General features: G+C 36.0%; 1 protein-coding gene across 2 annotated transcripts in view; it reads right to left on the reverse strand.

The window, feature by feature from the left end:
- ACVR2A (activin A receptor type 2A) overlaps nucleotides 1-16,912 on the reverse strand; it is a 51,879-nt gene that overhangs the window by 3,255 nt on the left and 31,712 nt on the right. The window contains exons 4-11 of one of the 2 annotated variants that reach the window (XM_070945344.1): nucleotides 16,147-16,301; nucleotides 9,129-9,152; nucleotides 4,518-4,661; nucleotides 3,625-3,768; nucleotides 2,763-2,908; nucleotides 1,916-2,030; nucleotides 1,331-1,469; nucleotides 8-138 (exon numbers count right to left, since the gene is read on the reverse strand). In XM_070945344.1, the coding sequence (XP_070801445.1) occupies nucleotides 8-138; nucleotides 1,331-1,469; nucleotides 1,916-2,030; nucleotides 2,763-2,908; nucleotides 3,625-3,768; nucleotides 4,518-4,661; nucleotides 9,129-9,152; nucleotides 16,147-16,301 (998 nt within the window). The remainder of the gene's footprint in view (nucleotides 1-7; nucleotides 139-1,330; nucleotides 1,470-1,915; nucleotides 2,031-2,762; nucleotides 2,909-3,624; nucleotides 3,769-4,517; nucleotides 4,662-9,128; nucleotides 9,153-16,146; nucleotides 16,302-16,912) is intronic. The other variant, XM_070945424.1, reaches the window with a different exon arrangement.

Raw genomic sequence — 16,912 nt, forward strand, 5'->3', positions numbered from 1 at the left:
TACTTACAGCATGTTTCTGCCAACACTCTCTCAGAACAGGCCTCTTCTTTTTATGTACCACAACCTCCTGCATATCTTCCAGAGAAGGATGCTGACCCACTTCTTCCTCAAAAGGCAACATATACTCATCCACGGGTCCTGCATTGTAGGAAATAATAATAATACATTACATAAATTCTGTTAACTTCTAGTTTCATGCTGATCAGGTTAAGAGACTAGAATGAAATCTGGTAGCTGGTTTATGACTGTCCAAATTGATTATATTGATCAAGGGTCAGATAATGGGACACATCTAGCATATTTTATTTTTTTTCCTGTAAGTCAGATCTAGGCTTCTAAAGCATCGTTTCCAAGGCCCAATGCAACCTTCAATGGTTGTACAATAACAGATCTGTATACAGCTATTCCTTTTTAAAAGTATGATGAAGTCTGACAAAACTAGCATAAATATTCAGCAGTTATTCAAAGTATTAGAAGAATGAACTTAATTGTAATTACAATTCTTGAAATAGCCATCTGTGAATTCATTTTTCACATCTGTGAATTTTTCAAAAAAATCAAAACTAAATATTTGCTCAGACACTTGCCCCATACATATCATCTGGCTATCAGGTCTGGCTCCTGAACCGTTATAGTTCCTAAGACTACTACATGAGATCTAAAGGGATTGATAAAGCCATCCAAGAGTAAGCACCATAAGGAGACTGGTTGGATGAATTAACAGATTACTTGAATAGCTGCAATTACAGGTAAAATAAGGAATCATGTTTTCTGTGATTCACACATAGATGACCAGGAAGCTTTTTACTTAAACAGATATTGTGATCATTGCAAATAATCAGAGACAACTCATCTTCCAAAAGTTGCATTTGTCTGGGTATAAAATACCATCTATAAAGTTGAATGAACATGGAAGGCTGTGCATATATAATTACCCAGCATAGTTCTGGTAAGGGATATTCTGGAGGAAGTCTGCAGTGAAGGACACACGGTATGGAGAGCTAGCAAAGCGGTATGCAGGGAACTATGCAGGTTTTTTATTGTCTCTTTTGGTGTGTAAATATGGTTTTTTTCTATGTGTCTATTGGTGTGGCTAAGCTATCTGAATGCCAAGCTTCTAGAAATTCCCAATGTTTCTGGATTTGGCTTGGTCTAAGATGCTAACAGTTTCCCAGTTGAAACTGTGATTGAGTATGTCTCTGTGTTGTGAAATTAAAGACATTTCATTGACTGCTAGTTGGTGTTCTTGGATGTGCTCCACTAGTCTTCTGCCTATATGTCCTATATAATGGCCATTACAGGCCTTACACTGTCAGTGTCAACTGCTTACCATCTGATGCTGTACATCGTGATGCCAATTCCCATAGAACTAATCCCATTGCATACATGTCTATTCTCAAAAATGCATCTCGCTGGAAGTTTATAGCACCTTCTAATACTTCAGGAGCCATGTATCTTCGGGTACCAACCTTGAAAATAAGAATAATCATTAGACTTACAAACATGCAAATTCAAACTAATTAGCTCTCACTATACATTCTAGAGAAATAATGAGTACCGACATTAAAATCACTCGGTACTTAGAATTTGGAGTCCTATAATTTATTTTGGAACAGCTTGCTATCAAAACCAAAAATACACTGAACAATATTTCTTAAAGAAGTAGGTAGCCTTGGAACATTACCTATTAAAAAAGCATTAAAAATCTCTTGATACAAATAGTTTCAATAGCTTTCATTATTTTGAAATAGCCAAGGAACTAAAAAGAGTGAAAATTATTAGCAACGTCTCATGAGACTATGATCTGCTACTAGCCATTCACGAAAGTGCTTTCAGTATTGTAATGGCAAGGAAAAATATTGCAAAGTATATAATAAAACAAAGTATCTTAATTTTTATTTTCGTTTAAACTTACCTGACCATGGGTATCGCCAGCTGACTTCCCAGCCTCAAATTTTAAAGCAAGTCCAAAATCAGCGATACATGCCGTAAGATTATTTTTCAATAACACATTTTTGCTCTTGATGTCCCTTGAAAAAAATGAAGTACAAAATTGAAAACTACCATATTTAAAAGGGATCAGAATAACATTTGATCATGTTTAACTATAATGTAATTTATTATTTGATTATAGCTGCAGAGATGAAGAAATTTTGGTTTGGTAACTGGACATACAATAGCTACTGTTTACAATTAAACCAATGACCAGTACCATTCACACAGATATACAACACAATCAGAGCGCTTAGCTTAGGAAATGGAGGAAAAGATGCAAAAGACTAACTAAAAAGACTTGCCTAATTAGACATGTAATTTGAACCTCTAATGCTGCCTCTTATAAAATAACAATAGGATGCAAAATACCCTTCTCCAAAATGCTCTGTGGAGAAGGAAACGGGAGTAGAAAATTTTATTTGCATTCTGATCACTGATTACTTGTTCTTCCTTCTACAAACTGGGTTGCATCCACACTGGGTTGCAATATAGGAGAGCTCTGGTTTTGACAAGACTGCTCCCTACTCTTCTACCTTGCAAGTACCTAAAAGGCTGGCCTGGAGGACTGGAAAAGAGTCCAAAAGAGCATGGGATGACTACTGTACTTGGGAAGGCAATTAAAACCAGAGCTACTATTGTATACTATTGTAAAGATCAGATGATTGATAGACAGATAGACAGACAGACAGACACACACACACACACACACACACACACACACACACACACACACACAGGCGACAGGGGATGAGGGTGATGGGGGGTACCTGTGGGATATAGCTGGTTTATGCCCTTCTTTTAAACCAGGAATGTCTTCATGGAGATAGGCCAAACCTTTTGCCATAGTTTCAGCTATATGACAGAGTTCATTCCATGAAACTACATTAGCCTTCAGGAAGTCAGTAAGTGAACCCTAAACAATAAATAATATTTTTTATTTATAAATAATATTTTTCACTTTACATCGTATCAGTAAAGTTACATGTCATATTTAACTATAATTTTAGAACTAGGAATATACTTTGTTACACAGCCAAAATAGAGAAAACACATGCTGTAGAGAGAATATCCCATTTGCTATTCTAGAACCTGGGATATCCAAATTTTATTGAAATGTTTCTGTGATTTGAGCTTGGAGGGGAAGAATGAAAATACAGGATAGGTTTCACACAACATCAATATTAATTAAAAAAAGAATTCAAAGTAATATTTCATTACCATGATAGAAATAATTCAGTGGGCATTCTTTTAAACATATGGGAGGACAATGTTTGAGGAGTTGGGACTACAGGAGGTTACCTGTGCCATCATAACATACAATGGCATTTTTTTCTCGGTCTTGATTTTTCTCCCTCCCTACCCAAAAATGTTTTACAGGAGGACATGGAAGAAGACGACCTCTGGAAGGCAAATTACTCCCATCCATACTTTGAAAAATGGTCTGAAATCACTGCCTTGTGTTGAATTCTTCCCCTTTAAAATTTAATATTGATCTTAAAAATAAATCTAGTAACGTTTCACAAGCTTAAAAATTTGCCTCAAAATCTGCTTCCTTTGGAAAATATTCTATTTGTACACAATGAAAAGTTCTAACAGTTATCACATGAACTATCACAATTAAGTCGTCACCTTTTCATGAAACGCTGTTATTAACCACAAGTCAACATCAATACTAGTGCCTCGTTTCTCAGCACCAATGAACTGTAGTATATTTTCATGCTTCATTCCTGGTAAGCTGTATATTTCATATTCATTTTGCCATGATTCTTTATCCTGGAACAAAAAGAATCATATTAATATATTTTTAAAAAAATATTAAATTATTAGTCTACATATTCAAAATTATTTCAAATAATCAAAATCATATCTGATATGCTATGAAATTTGCCCAAATGCATGGGGTGATGGCCAAAAAAAAAGATGGAGAATACACATGTCTTGGTTTGACTGGCAAATTCACATTAATAGAGGACTCTTGCTTCTAGCAATTTCTGAACTGTGCACAAATCTTCAGAAATTCTGTCAAAAAGATTATTAAATTGAGGCCAGACAAGTTTAGATAATTCTCTTAGATCAACAACTAATAATATTTGGCAAGCAAGTTCTCTGGAATAATGGTAAGGATTTTTCCTGATTTGCTTCATCAAATAAATATAGACAATGAAGTGAGGTTAATAATTCAATTAGGTTCATCTGACAGTAAGACAGAATTAAATCAGCAATTTTCTTTTTCTTTATCTGGTTATTTTCCCCCAGATTCTAGAATGTTTTTCATGCTGCTGGTAAATAGCTGGCACATAATTCATAAATAGAAATAGCAATGTGTTTAAATAATAATAATAATTAACGATATCCTTTATTTCCTTTCACATTTTACTTACTCTCAAAACCACTGGAATGTTTTATTAAGCAATCATATGACATTTAGACATATTTTGAGATATCACCTGATTTCCTTGTTATAACAGTATTTTTAAAAACATTGTAACATTTCATAGTACAATATTTGGTTGTTCATATACCTGCACTGGGAATATTTTCACAGCAACGTATTCATTTAACAACTGAGCTTTCCAGACACAGCCAAATCTTCCTCTAGCTCTGATCTCTAGTAACTGCAATGGCTTTAGGCCCATCAATGGTGATGGAGGTGGTGGTCCAGGATCCTAAAAATAATCACAGTCAACAAAAGTTATTCATTTTAGTATAATCTCATTCACCAATTCAAAAACAACAATTTAGAAAGTGAATTATATCAACAAAACAGAATGCAAACAAAAATGTTAATGTCTCACAATTTTTAAATTAATTTTCAATTCTTTCTCAGCAAAAATAAAACGAATAAAACTAACACTTAAATTGTATGGTTCCACATAAAGGCATGCATACAAAATATGGAAGGAATTAAATTTCTTGAAACTAATCCAGTATTTTTAATCTCTACATATGGTCAATAGAATAGTTTTTGCAACATATATTTACTAAAATTTTATGAAAAATACTTTACCTAAATGAAGAAACTGTAAACAAATGTTATTAAATACTCTATTTTTAATGGAATTATTCTTATATAGGATATCTATATGCTTCATGCAACCTGTGGTTATTGCTTGCGCACATACATAATTCCTGAGGATCCATTCCTACTTTACCAACCCAGCTATTGACCCAATATCATTTGAAAGATGGGGAAATCAGTTTTTGTAGTTAAAAAGGTAAAGGTAAAGGTTCCCCTGGCACATATGTGCTAGTCGTTCCCAACTCTAGGGGGTGGTGCTTATCTCCATTTCAAAGCCAACCTTCCCACCAAAGGTGGTCCCTATTTTTCTACTTGCATTTTTACGTGCTTTCAAACTGCTAATTGGCAGAAGCTGGGACAAGTAATGGGAGCTCATCCCATTAACCAGCACTAGGGATTCGAACCGCTGAACTGCTGACCTTTCGATCGACAAACTCAGCGTCTTAGCCACTGAGCCACCGCATCCCTTATTTTTTGTATTTAAGAACTACTTAACTTTATTAGCATTTATTTATTATAAGCATTACAAGAAAGATTTAAAGTCATCTATTATGACAATGCTGATTGGTACCTTAAAGGTACTTATGTGTGATTATATTTCCTGGTCCTCATTACTTCATCTACTTTGATGAATACTAAAGCATCTATAGGATGTAAACAGAGTGAAGTGAACTATGATGAACTGGCCTCAGTTATAAGTTGTAAATGTACAAGTTACAAGTTACTTTAGTTCATATGAAGTCGTGTTTGGATGCGCCCCCGGGGAAGCCCACTGCCTCTGGATAAGGTCCAAAAATAACGGAGGCACTGGAATTGCATCCGTCTCTGTGGCAGTCTCTAAAAAGAGCAGCTCAGCCAGATCCTGTTCTGTCATAGTCCCCACTGGCCTCGTGTCTGCTGTGTCCAACTTAGTTGAGGCCTTCGCTTTGAATAATAAGGCCTTGAACAAGTGGAGGTGGAACAACCCCTTGAAAACAGATTGGTCCAGTAATAGGCCCTCCTCATCCGACAGCTCCTGATCTAATTGCCCTTCATCAAAGGATAGAGAGTTGTCGGTCCCAGACAGTGAGGCTGAAGAGGAAGAAAAAGCAGTGCTCTGCTGAGACAGCATCTCCCTCTGCGCTGAAAGGGCCTGGTGGGTACCCAGAGTTGGTGCCTCCGCCTGTAATGCTGACTGTCTATGCTGTTGTCTGCCGGCTTCAAAGCCGCGCAGTACTGCCTCTAAGATCCATTTCTGGACCATATCTGGCGTATATGTGGCTCCGCCCCTGGATTGGTATTCCACCGCCTCCCCTGGAGTAATAGAGACTGCAGGGGAAACTGTAGTTTCCCTGTACACTTCGGCACCTGACGGCAGTGGGGATAATGAAAGTGAGGCTCTAATACTAGTGGAAGGGCCTGGCTCCACCAACAAATCCCGATCCAAGGCCGGTTTTGCCACCTGCTGCGCAAGGCCTGTTCTGGTCTCCACCTCCCCTCGGGGGCAGAGGTGTTTGCGCTTCTCGATCACCTTTGCTCCCTTCTCTATCTGTTTCTCTAAAGCTTTTTGCAGCTGCTTTTCAGCCTTCTCCTGAGCCTTAGATGGTCTCCTAAGAGATATGGCCTTGGCCTTTATTTTGGCCGCTGTCTCCTTGCTCCCCCTCTTCGCTTTATGATGGCTGCATTTGGAGCCTCGCCCATTACTGCTATGGGGATGAGATCCCTCACCCAACTCCATCAGGTCGTTAAATGACTCTTCAGATGTCGTCTTAATGTGAGTCTGCCCCCTTTGAGAGCAAATGCTAGTAGTGTCATCGAACTGAAGCCTCAGTCCAAGGTAGGGTCTGTCTAGCAAAAATGCTGAAAACTGCTTATCTCAGTAGCCTTTTCAAGCAGGATGCAATGGGGAAAGCCACAAAGGCTCTGTAGTCTGTGGCACTTACAAATCCTTGACTCTGATGTCAACGAGCCGTACTCCGCTGGCTGCTGCTGCAGCAAAGCAGCCTTCAGCGGGCGAAAGAGACAATTGCTTTCTCCTGTCTGATTATCAAGGCTGAGCCTTCAAGGCTCCTAAGCGGGCTCGGGCCAGTGCCCTTCACGCTCCTAAATTTGAACCTGGGCCTGCTGGAAGTCAATTGGAGACTGCTGTCTCCCTAAGTCTGAGCCGTGCCCAAGGGCTGGAAACCAGGCCCTTCTGCCAGCCATTCCTCAGATTCAAAAATAATAAGAACTGCAAATATTGTCAATCTGGGACAAAATGGCCACGACCACTGCTCCCAACGGCTCTGGCAGCTGTTTCGCGCCTAAATGCGCGCCGCGCCAAAGCCACAGTGAATCTAGGCCTACCTGTGTGCCCTGGTGCCTGTCGCAGCTTCCAAACGCCGCAGCCGCTTGCCACCACCCCCGCACCGCTACTTAGCTTCTTTGCAGTCGTCGGGGGTGTGCTGGAACAATCCGCCCCTTTCCCGGGGTTCTGGCTGGATCCGCTGTCCAGCTGCAGTTGTTCCTTGTCCCAGAGGCTCAAAAATGGTGGTTCCCGTCGGCAGCAACCAATGGGCCCGCCTGGCCTGCCAGCTGCTTTGCGCCGATCCCCAGTGTGAAAGAACGCCACAGCCTTCTGAAGCCTAAAACTCTTCTTTTTCAAATTCTTCCAACAATCCTCTAATCTGTTACCAACTCCTATTTATCATGGAGATCATTCAAACCTTGTCTCAACTGCTCAAGACTGAGTTGAAACTGGGAGGGGCACCAGAGGGGCGTCTCTTCAAATTACAACCCAGTCTATAGAGCTAGAAGACAGAGTGAATCCCATGTCTGGAGCCTTGAGTCCCCTATCAGGAAAATTACATTTTTCTTCTCACACTCACTGAAGAGTGCCACTTTTCTTTTCCCCTGCTTTTATATAAGCTATCTAATTAGGCTGTAACTTTGCCTTTTGTCTTTTTTTTCTAAGCATACTACTATATTGCTTATACAAGTAGCCCTTGATTAACAATGATAAATGGAGCTTGAATTTCCATTGTTAAGTGAGGATCCTGGGTTGTTTAGAAAGTCTCAGGCAGCTAGCTAGCAAGCAGGTTGCCAGGAATGGCAGAGCAGGGCTGGCTCCTACAAGGTTCATGGGTGGCTTGTGTGGCAAACAGTGGCTACTGCCAGGCAACTTTCTGGAGCAACTTACGGCCTTCTGTACCAGTTTTCCTGGTGTCTCAGTCATTAAATGAAGTGGTCACTATGTGAAACATCAAATTTTAACTTCAATTTTCCTTTGCTTTACGTATTTACAAAGGTTATAAATGTGAGGATTGGCTGCAAAGGTACTTTTTCATGACAGTTGTAACTGAGAACAGTCATTAAATGAGGCAGTAGCTAAACAAGGACTAACTATAATCCTGCCTATGCCAATTTAGTCCCACCATTCCATATAGTAATGTGAAATAATAGTAGAAAAAATGTATTTAACAAAGCAACAGAGAAAGTATTAAATGAATACTGCTCCAATTCAACAGGCTGCCTGATGAACTCCACATATTAATGGGTCTTCAAGATCTGGTTCCTAAAAGGAAATCTACCATGTCTATTACTTCTGATTTTAAAGAAACTCAAAAATAGACTGATACAGCATGCAGGTTTACTATTTAATATCCCAGGATATTTTCAGTCCTTAATTGTGCATGATGTAACTCTCTGAACCTTACAAATACATTATATTTTGAGACAGAGAACTGATTTTGAAACAACAAAAAATAAATGGATGTAAAAACCTTTATCATTCAAATTTCCAAAACAAAATGCAAAACATTTTTCTCTTGCATATGCAGATTCTTCATCTTAACAGACATCCCAATGATTGTTATGAAGAGGTTTTTATGTCAATTTGTTTATATGAAGTCCAGTATCACATGAATATACTAGGCACTGTATTAGATTTTTCCACTCAAGCTAATGGAATATCACAATGTTTGCTATAATAGGCTATCAAATTGTTTTTGATGCTGACATGTTATACTGTAGAAAATCCAATAAATAAAGAATCCAATACTTTTGGATACAAATAAACATCTTTTCGAAATGTTACTCTTATAGGCAGTTTGTAACTTCACAAATGTATGACTATAAATAAAACGGTGCATCTTACCTCTATCATTATATGAAAGGCATGCTTGTAAAAAAACACATACACACAGGCAAAAGGGAATTATTTCATATAATACAAAGGAGATACAAGTGCATCTTAGGAAAAGTGAGGGTCATCAGTAACTAAGTTATAAAATTCAGTATGCATTAGATTCTCAAATGTGTACTTCCTTGACCTTCTTTTTTGACAATAAAAGATAGCGATAGTGTTTATTATATCTATAACTGTCTTATTTGAACATTAAAAGTTTTGTAACCAAATGCTCAAAATAGTACAAAAACTGATTTCCATAAGTATAATATAAGTAGTTAGAAGGCACAGAGAAATGTAGTATTATGTATTATGTAAATGTAGTATTAAATGTAGTTATTAAGATATTGGTTATGTTTTAAACAAAGTAACTGTGCATAAAATATAAATTGGTATATTACACAAGAGGGCAGTGTTGCATCATCTAATCTACGAACTACAAAGCATAACAGTGAAACAAAACACATTACCCTCATCCTAATCTTACTTCATTTAACCATTAAACTTGCTAAACATAGTTCATTTTTCAATAATATTTTTGGTAGCTAATTAATTCTAGAAATATCACCTTTCCTTCCTTTTAATCAGCTGCTTTCATTTGGAAATATCAGTATATAAATTAACATTTAATTAACTTTTATTTTAACACTGATGAAAGACCTCAATTTTTTTATTTTTTAAAAGTGGAGGCAAACCTTATTAGAATATGCAAAATTATTTACTGATATATTGAGGAAAATGCTTTATAAAATATAAAATTCACTAAAAATCAATAGCAAAACGAAAACACAAGGAGACAGGATTGGGAGGAGAGATTTCTTTCATCAACATTCATACCAGCCCGTGATTCTACCCTCACAACCCCTCTACCTGAGTTCTTTTCCAGATGAAAAGTACTCAGGTAATGCTGCGGTCACCGCCTTTTCTAGAATAGAGACCTGTCCCATTTACCAGGAGTTGGGATGGGCTAAACAGAAAATCTCCCTTCCCTTCCTCTTAAAAATGCCTCCAGATTTTCCTCATCAAGAAAGAAGGTTTTTTATTTTAATAAAAGCAGTAAGTATTTGAAAGAACAGTTTAGATACAGCAAGTTGCATAAGGCAGAGATCTGTGTTTAAAATCCAGTGTTTGCTGATCCGCAAACACTCAAAGCAAACAAAAATATAGATAACTGGAACAGATGCAAAATTACTTCCCAATCATGTGTGCCTCACTGAGCAGAAATTAAGATAAGGGGATGGGGTGGGAAAATCATCACTCATATGATAAACATTCCCTGACAACCTTATTACTGTAGTTTCTATTCTTCCAAGATGCTAATAAACAACTCCTGATATTCTCTTCTCTTGAATCTCCTCCTCCTAAATAAAAAAATATTTAAAGGTCCAACCAGATAGCCAGCAGGTCACTCAGAATGAGGAGTTTCCTTAATCCATTATATTAACACTAACTGTGCAAAATCAGAAATCTTCAGCTTTATAAAGGCAGTCTCTCTGATGAGGAAAAATATACAAAATGAGAGAAAGAAATCCTCCTTTACTTCACATGTGCAAACATCTGGATTAAAATAAGTCATTTTTTCCCTAATGATTCATATTGGTAATGGGATCACATAAATAACCAAAACAATGATAACCATATAATAAACTGTCCTGACAGCAAAGTCTGTGCAAATTCTTCAGAAATAGAAGTTGGCAACGCACTGCACTGCATTCAAAGGACTTTGAATATGTGACCACAACTTTTGTCGGGTTTGCATGGCTGCTTTGAAAGCTATTCCCACCAAGCTTTATTCACATATGCCTGCCGGTTTGCAAAGTGAAATAGTAAAACCAGGCTATATTGGGCAGGGGCAGTTTCTAATGCACTGGTTTTGATAATTTGAAGAGGAGTTTTGATCCCCTTTCAAAGGAGTTTCATAGCCTGATTGTACAGTAAAACATAAGGTAGTGCTTAGCAGCCCAGCATGCAAGATCTCATTCAAAGTGAAAAGAAATTATTTCCAGTGCTTATCAACTTCTTGATGTCAGGAACATCTGACATAAATAACAAAAATTCAGTGGAGTAAAGGATTTGCATTTGTGTGAATATGTCTAATAAAATATGGCATTCCAAATATAGGTGTAAAATTAAATAGAAGCTGAGTAACTGTGCCAACTGCTCCAAATACAAAAGGATGATAAAGAAGTATTGAATTCATGTAATCTGGCAATAAAAAAGTTGTTAAGCACTACAATAATTAAACTTTTAAATTGGAAGATACTGTTTTTCAATGAATACCTTGCAAACTTCAGTGTGATGGTACCATTTTCTGAGGAGCTAACCAGATACTGCTATGCAATCCACTGGTTTTAAAGTCTATATATACTTTCTAAATATTAGTAATATATTAACCTATGCTAATTGTTTGGTCAAATAAACCAAGTAAGTATGCTGAATTAAGGTTGACAATCAATTTGTAATAAAACTATATAATCTACTATAAAAATAATTCTTAAAACAGTTCTACCATGAAAATGTCTTTCTTATGGGGAGTTCTTTGGATAAAAGAATTCATAGCACTGGCAATAATGTATTTGTTGGAAGAGATATACTTGCAGGAGAAATCGCAATTCATTTAACAAGCCTGAGAGCAGGATGATGACAGAAGAGTTAATGCCACAATTTGGAAAAATGAGAAAGTGGAATATCTGACAACATAATATGAGAAAATTGTAAGAAGGTTTCACAGAAATAGTATTTCTAATAAATTCATATTGCAACATACTAAGAACAATAAATGGAAATTATGTTTTTAAATTAATAAGACAAAAATGGCAACTTAAAATATTGTTGGGCAGGAATTGGGATTTAGAAGGAGATTTAAATAAACTGAAAATATCTTAATCCTCAGCTTAATTTCAGATAGGACTGACTGCAAATAGAACATGTAGAAAAAAATAATCAAATTTATCGTTTTGGTAGATAAAACTATGAGTGGATCAGAATATGGAGCACGTTTAAGGTGCCCTTCTTTTTTCATATAGCAAATGAGTTGCTTGGTACACAGTATTATTCTCTTTCCTTGATCAAAGCAATGCAACTCACAACTTCTCTGCTACAGAAATAATAGGAAGGGTGTCCTTTCCAAATCATTGCAACAAGAAATATCTTGTGACATGAAGATGGCCAAATGCTTATTGCCTAACACTAAATGAACCAAGTTAATTTTACCATTACTATTTTAATTATAACCATGAACCATTTACGATAATTTGTTTCCAGAAATACAAACTAGGAAATAAGCTCAGTCACATTTAAAAGAACACTAAGCATATCACTCTCAGAAATAAACCCTAGTTGCTAGTCCATTTGAGTTTTTAACTTTTTTATTCACTGACTAGTAATTGACAAAAAAAAAACAACCTGCATTTACATACATGGGACAGAAAATGGGCAATGGCTCCTATGCTTGAACTCATTATTCCTCTTCTGTCAGTACAAGAAATGCCTAGTGTTCTATAGTTGTTTAAATGAAAAGTTTAATTTTAACTGACAAATTTTATTTTTCAAATTACATCTTCTGAAACTATTTGATTCATAAAAAACAGCTTAATAAGGTGTGTATGTATGTGTGTATATATCTATAATCATATAATATAGCAAAGAGATGTTTCTGCTTAGTTTAATTATATTTTCAAAGTAGTAAAAAATAGTAACTGATAAGCTAATTTTTACTTACTTCATAAAAGAAAAAGGAACCAGGAAAATGATGAAACCTTCTTACAATTTTTGTGCGCATAAGGAACCAATTTAAATTAGAGTTGCTCACTAAAACATTTGGATGAAAATTATATAAGCAATTTCTCTATTATTTTTTGAATGGGTACAGCCTTAGATCATACTGTAGTCGCTATATGACTCAAATCAATTCATTTTGCAGCATTTAGTACTGACAGCTATTTAATTACTTCCATGGATATAAAGATAACTTCAAAGATTCTGCATTATGTTTCACAACAGGGTAGATGTTACTATTATGGATATAGATAGGATTATTTTGGTAAAAAGCTGTAATGGTTGGCCTGCCCTATCTCCTTTCATTTTTACAAAATATTTTAATATTGAATACACTGATTTCACAGTGGCAGGATCTGTTTGATCTTGAAAAACTCAGGAAGTTCAGACCTGGTTAATACTTGGGAAATCAGAAGGAAATTTAAGGGCTGACATAAAGAGTGGAGTGTGTGTGTGTGTGTGTGTGTGTGTGTGTGGCGGTGGGGGGGGGAGAACAGAATAAGCCAATGGCAAAGCATTTTCTAGAATGTTGCCAAGAATATAATGTAAGTATGTCCATGAAGTCAACAGGCATTAAGCTCCACTCATGAGACTTGGTTTCATTACTGATATGTTAGTTTTACTTTGCTTTTCCTTTTTTAAATTGTATTATTCTTTTATTAAGAAGGTTCAAGGTTTTGGTTACCACCTTTAAAGCGCTCCATGGCTTAGGACCTGGTTATCTACGGGACCGCCTACTACCACCAATAGCCTCCCACCGGCCAGTACGCTCTCATAGAGAGGGACTCCTCCAGGTGCCGTCAGCCAAACAATGTCGGCTGGCGACCCCTAGGGGGAGAGCCTTCTCTGTGGGGGCACCTACCATCTGGAATGAGCTCCCCCCAGAGATACGGAGGATCTGCGCACCTTCCGCCGCGCTGTGAAGACCTTTTTATTCCATCAGGCGGGCTTGGCCTAATCTCTTCCCTTTTTAAATATGTAAATTTTAATCTGTTTTTAAATTATTGGGGTGTTTTAATTTGTCTGGGCCAAAATGATTTAATTTGATTTTATCTGGTTTTTTAAATTTTTTGTATCTATGTTATTTTATTGTTTGGCTGTTCACCGCCCTGAGTCCTTCGGGAGTAGGGCGGTATACAAATCAAATAAAACATAAACATAAAAACATAAAACATATTACAAATTATTTTGGATATTCTTTCTAAAGATTATACAAACCTATGTTTACAAATAATTCAGCTTATTCTAAATAAATCAGTTTTTTCAACTTCATAAAAGTGAGCCTTTCAAGGGAATTTTTTCAGCTAAAGATTGCTTATAGCATGAAGAAATGACCTTGTAATCAAATTTATGTATCACTGTCTATATCTACTGCAAATATGTTGATAATCTGATTTATACTCTACATTCATAGGTTTATAATAGAAGTTCCATGTCTAGTCAGATCATGATTTTTCTGCTCAAACTCTTTTATATTGTACTCTGAATCCACTGAGTTTTAATAAACACTCATGTATAATGGTACTGATAAAAATGGTAATACTAAAATTACAATTATGGAATATACACACAAGAATTTATAAAATGATCACATGTGTTGTACACAGTTCCTTGTAATGATTATATAATATGACTGGTTGCAGCGCTTTTCAGACTTCATTATATTGAAACCTCTCTGCAGTTGCTGCTGCACACAAATACCTGTCTGTAAAGTCAAGGGGATCCTTAAGTAATGTGGACCATGACATGGAAGGTTTGCAGTGGATTAAATCAGATATTTATTGACCTTCATCTCTTGTGACTTTGGAATCCAACATTCTGCTTATCATTACTTGTTATATTTATCTAACATAAACTACTACTTCAAAGTGCATGCAACATTTAAATGTTTTAAATGTAATTTATAATTTAGTTATGTTAAAAGATGTAGCAAAACATTTCTGGTTTCCAAAGATACTTTATCTGTATTTTAAATATACCTTTATCAAAAAATAAGGATCAAGCAGAGAAAGGGGGGAAAAGAAAGAAAGAGAATTTAAGATAGCTACAGTATGAGTCTATCTTTTATTTAATTTATTTAGATCTATAAACTTTTATTCATGTACTGAAGTACATAAGACCATTTAAAATAAATTATAAAATGTAAAACAACTTATCTTATAATTATTTAAAAATCCAATCTAGTACAAAATAAGTGGTGCAAATTCAAATTATTGTATTGACATTTTCACCACATAAAAGTAACTTATTTTGATCTCACTTCAGTACAAGTAGTTCATATTTTAACAATTTAGTGCTTTTCCTCAACTGATATTCTAGGCTTTCACTTAACATTTTTAAAAAAGTAAATGAGAATATATGAGAATGTTTATTAAGTGTGCACGTACACTTCTATATAAGTTATGGATATTCATAAAATTCTTCTTAAAAATAATTTTGAAATATAGCCAAGTTCAACAAGGACTGTCATTCCTAGATTTTCTAAACAATAGGATCTACTGCAGAATGCCAACAAATTACAATGGAATTTGGCAATATTATTCAAATGCCAATTATCTCCTGCAGTCATTTATAGTGCAAATGTCCATCCAAAAACAGCCTTGAAACATACAGCTCTACATGCAAAACAGTTCCTTCCAATAACAAGGTACTGACTTACATAAACATCAATGCATGGGCAGCAACAGGCATGAAGGCTTTTTTCTTCCTGACATAATTTGAATGGTGATAGGGCTGAATTGCTTTGATTTTTTAGATACCTGAACAAAACTAGAATACAACTGAATATTCAAAAATTGTTATTTCAAAATAATTTTTCCAAATAATGAGAAAAACAAGAGTTTTCCTAAATTTAATGTGTATAATTTACATCCTGTTACCATAGATGAGTAATTTTAAAACATATCATGTATAAATCATAAAGTTCAAAATATTTACTTTAAGCTGTGCCTTTTGCAAAATGTCTGATGTAGGATGCTGACAATCTTTTTATGAATTGTGGAAGAGAGAAACAAAACTAATTTCAACTAATTTATTCCCCTAGCTACAGACTCTCAGATCATATGCCAACAGTTTTCCAAAAATCTTCAAAAGGTCAAATAGCAACCATCAAAAGTAACAAGTCTATATTGACTTGAGAAACCTAACAAAAAGATGGGATATAAATCTGAGAAAGAAACCAATCTACTTCCATTCAAAATAATGCACTTACTTGGGTTGGTACAAGTACTGGAGGATATGCTAATTTGTGATGTCTGTACATCCAGAATGAAAAGAGTACAATCACTGCTATTCCCATTATAGGTCCAAGAGAGTAAAGCAATGTACTAAACAGGGGTGGTTTAGTTGTCACAGGATTGGAAGTAGCTGCAGGGGGAAGAAGATTTCTTATAATTCAATATTAACACAGAAAATATAAGCAATTCTTAAAAATTGAGGACATTTAAGCTATCTATACTTTAAAGTTATCTATGATACATCTGAAGCTTAAATGTTTAAATTTTAGGTTTGCATTTAAGATCATAGTATTTTGCCTATTCTTGTAGATGAGCAGACTAAGCTGAAAGGCAGGCTTAAATGTATCATCAGTTTGGAATCATTGCACAGCCACAAGAAATCCAAATCCTGCTCCGCAGAATTCCATTGATCCTTATCTAGCACCAGCTTTGACCATTAGTTGACCAGATTATTGTATATAGGTAGCAATAATAATCTTATCAGTGCTTTGAATTCAGTGAATGTTTTCAGTTCTTTGCACCTGACAATTGTAGTCATTGTAATTTAGTAATAGTCTTTCTTGGATGCAACCATCAGGCAAGGGTTTCCAATCCCCGGGCTGCGGCCCACTACTGGGCCTTGGCCTATTCGAAATTGGGCCACACAAGTGGCTGGCTGGAGCACGAAGGCAGCTCAACTTGTCTGAGTGGTGGGATGGCACGCCACACATGCAAAGGCTGCATGTGTGCCCAGGCGTGTTG

The sequence above is a fragment of the Pituophis catenifer genome, unplaced genomic scaffold (assembly GCF_029215685.1).
Source record: "Pituophis catenifer annectens isolate HBS135680 unplaced genomic scaffold, rPitCat1.0.hap2 SCAF_1, whole genome shotgun sequence".
Lineage (NCBI taxonomy): Eukaryota > Metazoa > Chordata > Lepidosauria > Squamata > Colubridae > Pituophis > Pituophis catenifer.